Below are 8,855 nucleotides of genomic sequence, written 5' to 3'. Positions count from 1 at the left end.
TCTCCACATAGCAACCAGAGGAATCTTTATAAGGCACATGTTGTGTTCCTGTGCTGCTCAAAACTCTGCCATGGCTCCTTGGTGCTCCCAGGATCTTGCCCAGGCTTCTTTAGTGGCTTTCAGCCTTGGCTTGAACTCACCTGCATGCACCATCCACCATCACCTCCCACCTCCTCTCTTTAGACTACATGTTACAGCCACAGGTACTTCTCAGGTATCTCAAGGTACCAAACTCTAAGCCATTGTATTCTCTTCATTCGGCCCACAATAGTTTTCTCTCCTGCTCTCTTTACCTTTTTCACTCCTATTCATCCTTCAAGTCTCCATTCAGATGTCTCCTCCTTAGGAAACCTTGACAACCCCTACAGGCTGGGTGAGGTGCCTCCACAGAGCTCCCACCATCCTTGGGGGCTCGGATCCCTCTACATTTTAATCATAAAAAGTTTTCCCCTAAGCTTCAGCTCCAGGAAAAACACTTGTCTCTCCAGACAAACAAGAACATTTCCTTCTTGCAAAACTTGGAAATCATTTCAACAAACACATTACCCGTATTGCCTTTGCCACCAAGAACCACCAAATAAAGTTTACTGCTAACCTAGATCATAGATACCTGGTACATCCATAGACATAAGCTTTTTTTCTGTTTTAATGTTTGTTTAGACAAGTGTCAGTTTTCGTCAGGCACTGTAAATCCTCAGATTGGCTATCTGCTATGGCTTGGATAGCCCCTGCTTTCTTGGATAGGACACTGCTTCCCTTGCAGACCTTTCTAATTTAGTCTCCCATTCACATGTCTCTACACTGAAGCTTGGGGGATATTCTCTCAGTTTATCAAGATTCTTTTGGGGATTAAGCAGCTGAAATCAACTCAAATGTATCTGAGCACAACATAAATGAATAAAACAATATGTAGCAACAACAACAACAACTCAAAACCCCCATAATGGTTCCAAGATTAACTTTTTTGTTTGTTTTTGTTTTGAGGGGGAGGTAATTGGATTTTTATTTATTTTAATGGAGGTACTGAGGACTGAATCCAGGACCTTGTGCATGCTTAACACTCACTTTACCACTGAGCTATACCCTCCCCACCAATATTAAACTGGAGTTCAGGTATGGCTGGATCCAGGCACCTAAGTGCTAGTGTCAAGACTGTCTTTCACAAACTTTCATTTCTGCTTTCCTCTGCATTGACTTTCATCTCATAAAGATTCTCCTTTCTTGGTAACAGAGCCCCATCTGCTCCAGACTCACATCCCACCAGCCTGGTAACTCCAGCAGAAAGAGATTCTCTTTCCTGATAGCTGCAGCAAATGTCTCAGGGTTGGTTCTCACTGGGCTAGGTTAGGTCACATGCCTTCCCTGAGTCAATCACCGTGATCAGGGAAATAGAATAAATCTGCTAGGTCTAGTCCCTGGGGATGGCGAGGGGAGGGTTATGGCCAGCCCTATTCAAATTAAATAACTAAGAGGGGAGATAATGTGGTATTCCAAAAGAAAACTGAGTAGGTCTGGGGTGGGCAAAACCCAGAGACTTCTGCTATAGTGTCCTCTTCCTTGCCCAAAGCTGCATCCTGAATATTGGTCCGCTGTGGATTAGCACCCCGCAGCCGCCGCCACCGCCGCCGCCGCCACCACCACCACCACCACCACACACACACACCCATTCCTTATCCAAGTGTAATACTTTTGCCACTCCTTGGTGACCTTGTGCCTCTCGCTTTTTACTTCTGTGGTAGAAAGATACCATTTCTCTGCTCTTTTTAAAAGTGGGTGTGATTGAGTTATACATATTTACTTGGCATAGTTAATCACTCAACAGTGGGAACCTGAAAAGGGAGTTAGAGAGGCAAGGAGGTGGGGCTGGGGTACAGAGGGTGCCAGACTGGAGGAGTAGGGCCAGGGTGGGTGGGCACTGGATGGAGGGTTGAGAGTGGAAGGGAGGGGCTGAGGACTGGGAGGGAACGGTGGGCGTATGGGGGAGGAGGGGGAATTGTAGACTTGGGTAGAGCTGGGAGTTGGGGGTAGAGAGGAAAAGCGGGGTGCTTGGGGGATAAGGGAGAGGAGACGGAGGAGGCAGAGCTGAGCCACTGGAGGGGTGGGATTGGAGGTCGGAGCGGCCCACCCGAGGGTAGGAAATGGAGGGGTGAGCCAGGGGTGGGAGTTAGAGGGTGGGGGCTGGGGAGTAAGGAGCAGAGTGAACTCGGTGGGTTCAGAAGAGTACTGGTCGGAACTTGGCGAGAGAGACTGGGCCAGAAGGCGCGGCCCGCCGACCGTGCACAGTGTGGGCACACACTGCTGAGAAGTCAGCGGCAAGGGGTGTGGCTGGGGGGGGTGTATTCCACGGTGCCCACCCCCGCAACACACACACACACACACACACACACACACACACACACACACACACACTTCTCCTGGTGTTCCAAGTCTTCGTCTCTGGTCCCGCCTCTTTCTTGGAAGTGACAGGCCGGTCGCCCAACCAGAGCCGCGGGCCGGGCGAGGCGCAGCCAACCGCGCGGCGCGGGGAGGAGCTGGGGAGGGGGCTCGCAGGGCAGGGGAGGGGGCTAGGGGCCTCGAAGGGCTCCAGAGCGGCGACTGGGGAGCCATGGCGCTGGGGCTACAGCGCGCAAGGTACTGGGCTTTGGGGACAACTGATGGGAATCTGGGGACTCTTCTTCCAGCGACCCCTGAGCCGGGTGGGGAAGGCGCGGGTTCAAGCCTAGGGCGCCCTCCGACTCGCGGCTGTAGACACATCCCCGCCGCACCCTCTACCCTGGGGAACTGCAGGGATGGGGGCATTTCCCAGGTCCCCAGCTGCCACGCCCCTCTAGCCGGGTGCGACTTCGGGGTCCCTGATCCCCAAGTTCCTGCTGCTCTGGGTTCGCTTCCCCTCGGTGGGGGTGAAACTTGGAGTCCCCACGGAATTGGAGGTGGGTTGCGTTTGAGCAGTTCCCGGGCTTCTGCGGGATGCATTCTCCATCCACATTTTGACCCTTCTGGCCTTCGAGCCCCCAGAATTGAGTTTGTTCTTTGCCACCAGACCCCTGGGATCCCCGGAGACATGGGGTACCCCCAAATGGAGCCTTCCCAGATATAGGGAGTCCCTTGGAACGGGGAGTCAGCTGCTGAGTTCAAGAGAAGAGAGATCCCCTTTAATTGGACCCTCCCTGAAGCAGTCTTCCAAACCTTGGTTTCCCTAGAAATAGGCAGAGGGGGCCACCTTTCAGAAGCCACCTAGGACCCACCCCAGGGGCCTTTTTGTAGCCTTGAAAGGTAGGGTCACCCTTTTAATAACAGGAAAACAACCTGACCCACTTCCCAAAGTCTAGCCTCTTATCTCACTCCTCCACTCCCCACCCCAACTCAGTCCCTGTGACAGTGGGAAGGGGCACCCAAGCCTTATTTTGGGAAGACCCCAGAGGGTGCTGTGCCTGATTCTGTCCAGGCTGTGATGGGAGCGCCCCCTGCCTGCAGTGCCCAGCTGGGGTCATCCTGGGCAGGGGGGTGGGTTTCTGTGTTCCCTTCCCGGCAGGTGCAGATCTGCTGAAGCAGCACAGGGAACTGGTGCGCTGGGTCCACGGCCAGGGGGTCCTATCTGTCCATGTTTTCATGGGACCCCCGGAAAATGTCCCAGGCCCTTGGTTTCCCCTGTCCAATCTGAGGAGTCCAGAAAGCCTCACCCCCTTCCCTCCTCCCTGTCTTGGCAGGTCTGATTGGATCCATCCACACCCCCATGTTTTTCACCTCCCCATCCAACCCCCCCCCCCAGTTCTATTCCAGTCTCTGGCTCTGGGCCTGCCAGAGAACTCCATCCCACCCTTTCTAGGCCAGCCCTAGCTCAGCCCCTCCCAGCACCCCTCCTGGCTGGGTGGGGGCCCCACTTGGCTGAGCTGGGGCGCTCCCCTCTCCCCATCCAAGGCCAGCCCTTTCCTGTGGTGTCATCTGAGCGCCATGTACCACCCACTCATAACTCGCACCCGGATCCCGGCCATACTCCATCCCCTCCTGCACCCCTAAGATGACACTTGGGCCAAAGATGGTCTGGGTGATGGTGAGTGGGCCCCCCCATACCCCTTTACCTTCTTCCCTTTTTCCAGCTTGGGCTTACTGCCATCCCACCCCATGCAAGGATGTTTCTTGGGAAGTCCCTGAGGGGCACTCGCTCCCGGGTGTCCCCTAGGTCAGAGGGTTCCCAGAGAACATAGGACTTTGGGTATGGGTGCCCCACTGGATTACTATGTCCTTGGGAATGAGCAGAGTCGGGGTGGAGAGACTCTCTGATCCCCACCCCAAGTCGCTTCTCAAACCCAAACCCTGCCTCTGGCCTCTCAGGCCACATAGGGGCAATCCAAGTGGAGTCTCTGCACAGATTCAACCTAAGGCTCCCCCAGATCCTCTATGCTTTTTGCAAGACCCCCAATACCCATCTGAGTGTCAGAAGAGAGGGCCAGGAGTAGCCCTGAATGTGTGGGTAGGGTCTCCCCATTTTCCCCCTGCCTTTGCTCTCTGATGGCAAGTTCTTCTGGGTGGGGAAGAGATGGGCCTCTCCCTCTCCTGGGTAGGGGGGCACCAGGCCCTAGTCCCCATTCCTAGGCCTTACCCTGGGGCCTCCCAGCCTGCTCCCGCCCCCTGTTCTCTGCTGGAACACAGAGGAAGGGTGGCAGGGTTCCAGCTGCACGTCCCAACCTGGGCAGAGTGCCAAGGGGCTGGACCAGGGCTGGGCGTGCGGCCAACTGGGGAGACTGGCCAGCTGGGGAAATCCGGAGGCAGCAGGGGTGGGACAAGGGGAAGGGAAGGGACTGAGGCCACTGGGCAGAGGAGGGGCAGGACAGGGGTCCCCTGGGTGGCATGCCCACCAAGCATGGCATTTAAGAGCACAGGCCCCAAAGTCAGGGTTTAAGTCACAGCTCACCCGCTTCCTTGCTGTGTGGCTTTGTGCCAGTGACGGCTCTCTGAGCCTTAGTTTTGTATCCTGGAAAATGAGGATTATGTCTCCCCTCCCCTGCACCAGATCAAGAAGAGGAGCAATGAGGGGACAGATCTTTGGGGCAGGACACCTGACATGTGGGCAGTAAGCTGTGTCCAAGTCAGACAGAGAACTGGACAGAAACAGACGCATGGTAGGACTAACAGACATGTCGAGCAGAGTTGCACATTGATGGAGGGCCCTGGGAATTCCCACTTGGTTACTTGGGCCAGTGACTCCATTGCTCGGAGCCTTGGTTTCTGATTCTGCAAAAGGCAGATCACTTTTCCTGGTTTGTAAGGTCACTGAAAGGATTTAACGGGGTCTCTAAGCTCATGAGTGTTCAATATAGCAAAGCTATCATTATTATTACTACCCCTGTGATTTAGTCTTCTTCCCAATGTGCCTGTGTACAAGTCACGTATGTAACTGCACGCACACACCACACCATGGGGTTACACCACCGAAGCCCAAGGGTTTCTCCAGGGCCTCAGAGGCTCCTAAACTTTCCACCCCTGATGTGGACAAAGGGAAAAAAATAAAAGTTTAACCTTTATAGAGCACTAACCAATTGCCAAGCCCTATTCTCAGCCCTTGACATATATTAACTCATTTAACCTTCAAAATAACCCTATGAGTTGTGTCATTATTATGTTCAGGGAGGCTGTGCAATGTGCCCAAAGTCACACAGCTAATAAGTAATGCAGTAAAGATTGGAACCCTGGACCAGAGGAACTGGCCCCTACTCTGTTTAAATGGAAAGGCCAGAGACTGGGCATCTGGGAAGCAAAGGAGAGAGCCACATTTCCTGTCAGAAGAACATCCGGAGAACAGGCTGGAAGCTGGAAAGAGGGTCCCGCTGCAGCCACCAGCTAGCTCCTTCTAGGGCAGGAGAAGTCAGTCGGCCACAGGATTATAGAGCCCAGCTGCCTGGGAGGTGGGGGCCAACCTCACCCCCCACCCCCGCTCCCACTCCCTGTTCCCTCTGTTGGGGCCCCCAGCTCAGCGAGGCCCGCCCACCCCCACCCTCTGGGCAGGAAGACAAACAGGGCTGGAACAGAACGGGACAGGACAGAATGTCCTCTGGGTAGAGCAGGACTGGAGGCCCCTGCCCCACACCAGCCCTGAGGGAGGGGATGAGGGCAATTGCTGGTTCCCTCCACCCAGCCTTCCCCCTTCTGTGCCTGCCACCCAGTGGCACTGAGGAGTGTCCTGTCCTCTCACCCGTCTTTGCCTATGGGTGGGGCTGCAGGTCTCCTGCTTCAGGGTGAGGTTGGTGCCCCAAAAGTGGCCTCTGGCTTTTAGGAAGGGGCAGCTTCCCCTCCTAGAGTTCTGCTTTCCAGGGACTAGGGAGCAGAGGTCACAGGGAAGGAATTAGAAGAATGAAGGCTTTGGAACCTCACTGCCTGAGTTCAAATCTCAGCTCCTTCAGTCAATGACTTTGTGATTTTGGGGGCAAAGGACGTCATCACCTTTCATAGCCTCAGTTTCCCCTTTGTGAAATGGAGGTTTAAAGTGCCCTCTGCCTAGGGTTGTCTGATGGAATGAGTATGTATAGGCTGAGTCCTAACTTTGTGCAATGCCAGACACATAAATGCTTAGCAAATTATAGCTGCTTATGAATGGTTTTCTCAATAGTATAAATATAGATAAGATTACATATACTATACAATATGTAACATACTGTATAATTTTTTTCCCCAAAGCTAGAGTTTGGATTCAGACAGACCTGATATTTGACCTTTTTTTTTTTTTTTTTTTTTTTTTTTTTTTTTTTTTGCTTTGCACGGAAGATATAAAGTTTATTTATGTATTTATTTATTTGTTAATGGAGGTACTGGGGATTGAACCCAGGACCTTGTGTATGGTAAGCATGCGATCTAACACTGAGCTATGCCCACCTCCTATGTTTGAATTTTTAAGACAGTGGCAGAAATGGGGAGAAGTACTAAACCTGGAAATTAACCTGTGGCCATACAACAGAGGAAATTGAAGAGTTCAGGCAGATCGGTGTTCCAACCCTGGCTTCACTCCTTATGGGCAAGCACTGCATCTCTCTGTGCCTTGGTTTCATCTGTTCTATGGGGATAATGTTATTACCTTCCTTTTAGGGATGTATGAGCTAAACATATTAATGTAAGTTACACAATTGGCACAGGGAGTGACATAATAGTAAAAGCTGGGTAAGTGGCAGATATTTCTGAAAAAAAAAAAAAAAAAAAGATATTCATCCTTCTACTCCCAACCCCACACAGGGAATTCAGGCATTTGAAGTGGATTAAAGGGCAGGGATAAGTGGTTAGCCGTTGTTGGCTGGACAGATCCCTGGGGTTGGTTTGCTGGGTCACCCCAGCAGGGCCCCTGTTGGTGGGTCGTTGGACTTTGAGATCTGTACTCCAAGATTCTGAGAACTCAGCTCAGCTGAGAAGGGGAAAGGGCAGGCAAGGGGGTTCTGGGAGGCTGTAGGGCAGGGGGCCTGGGGGGACTGCAGGCATCCTCTTCATGAGCCCTCCCAGCCCTGGCTCCAGGCCAGCTCTGCCAGCCCCCTCCTAGCAGGAGGCCTCCTTGTTCCCTAGGAGTCCCAAGCCCAGAGAATAAACAGCAGATAAGTCAGGAAGAGGACAGAGCGGTCCTGGGCGCGCCTTGGAGAGGAGTGGGGCACCGGAGGGAGGGCAGCATGGGCTGGCTTGGGGACAGATAAAACCTGAGTCGAGGAGCGACTCCAGAGTATAACCCTCCCAGGCCCAGAGAGCTCCAGGAACTCGCCTGGGCCACAAAGCGAAGCCTGCACAGTCGCAGCCCTGCCCTCTATTAGCCCGGGCCCCATGTGGCAGCACCCCATGTGTCTGTCCCGTCCAACTCTTTCCCTTCCCGGGGCGTCGCCAGTGAACGCTTCCCATGCCCTCAGGTCGAGCACAGAGCTGCGCAAGGAGAAGTCCCGGGATGCGGCCCGCAGCCGGCGCAGCCAGGAGACCGAGGTGCTGTACCAGCTGGCGCACACGCTGCCCTTCGCGCGTGGGGTCAGCGCCCACCTGGACAAGGCCTCCATCATGCGCCTCACCATCAGCTACCTGCGCATGCACCGCCTCTGCGCCGCAGGTGAGCCTCGCCCCCGGGAATTCCCACCTCTGCAAGGCCGGTCCCAGGGAGGCCCTTCCTTCGGGAAGCCTTATCCGGACAAGGTCCCGCCCCCCATGTCTTCCCGGCGGAGCCCCATCCCTCTGGAATCCACTTTCCTGGAGAGGCCCTGACCCCTTCGAGTTCCGGTCCTGTCAGAGCCCAGTTTCCTAGGAAGTCCCACCCCCTTAGAAGTCTATCATTTGAGGCCCCGCCCCTTGGGATGCTCCCTTGGGAAGCTCCGGCGGAGCCTTAGGGTTAAAACTGTAAGGAATAGGAAGGAGGCTGGCTAACTCCCTAAGGCCCATGGACCCTTAGGATTTGGTCCCCTGGGAGATTTTCCTCTAGGCTTCGTCCCCGTGTAAGTAATATCCCCAGGAGGCTTTGCAGCCCAACGTTTAATTACTTGAGAGAGTCCCTCTTCCCCTCCTCCCCAGATCCCTGGTTCTACTGCTTGTCCCCTTAGTAGCCTTCTCCTTGAATTCTCACCCTGTTAGAATTCTCCTCTGCGGCAGGCTTTCACACGCCCGTGCGCGCGCGCGCACACACACACACACACACACGCACCTTGGAATCCCAGGACCCTGTAAAGATTTTATTACGGGGAAAGTGGAGTCATCCTCTGACAGGCTCTGCCCCTTAGACTTCCCTGTCCTGTAGAGTTTTACTTCTCTAGGAGGTTCTGTCTCCTTAGAATTCTGTCACTTGGGAGTCCTTGCTTCTTTAGAGTTCTGCCTATCTGGAAGGTCTTGGCCCCCTTGGAATTCTGGCT

General features: G+C 54.0%; 1 protein-coding gene across 5 annotated transcripts in view; it reads left to right on the top strand.

Annotated features, from left to right (window-relative positions):
• Positions 1-2,550: 2,550 nt before the first annotated feature.
• Positions 2,551-8,855, top strand: part of HIF3A (hypoxia inducible factor 3 subunit alpha) — a 27,321-nt gene continuing 21,016 nt past the window's right edge. For 2 of the 5 annotated variants that reach the window (XM_032485733.1, XM_006191156.3), the window contains exons 1-2: positions 2,551-2,631; positions 7,875-8,065. In XM_032485733.1, coding sequence (XP_032341624.1) covers positions 7,910-8,065 — 156 coding nt within the window. In that variant the 5' untranslated portion in view covers positions 2,551-2,631; positions 7,875-7,909. Of the gene's footprint in view, positions 2,632-3,780; positions 4,052-7,269; positions 8,066-8,855 lie in introns of those variants that run through there. The other 3 variants (XM_032485734.1, XM_014564730.2, XM_006191157.3) reach the window with 3 other exon arrangements.

This window comes from Camelus ferus, chromosome 9 (genome assembly GCF_009834535.1).
Source record: "Camelus ferus isolate YT-003-E chromosome 9, BCGSAC_Cfer_1.0, whole genome shotgun sequence".
Lineage (NCBI taxonomy): Eukaryota > Metazoa > Chordata > Mammalia > Artiodactyla > Camelidae > Camelus > Camelus ferus.
This window is presented reverse-complemented; position numbering and strand designations above follow the sequence as displayed.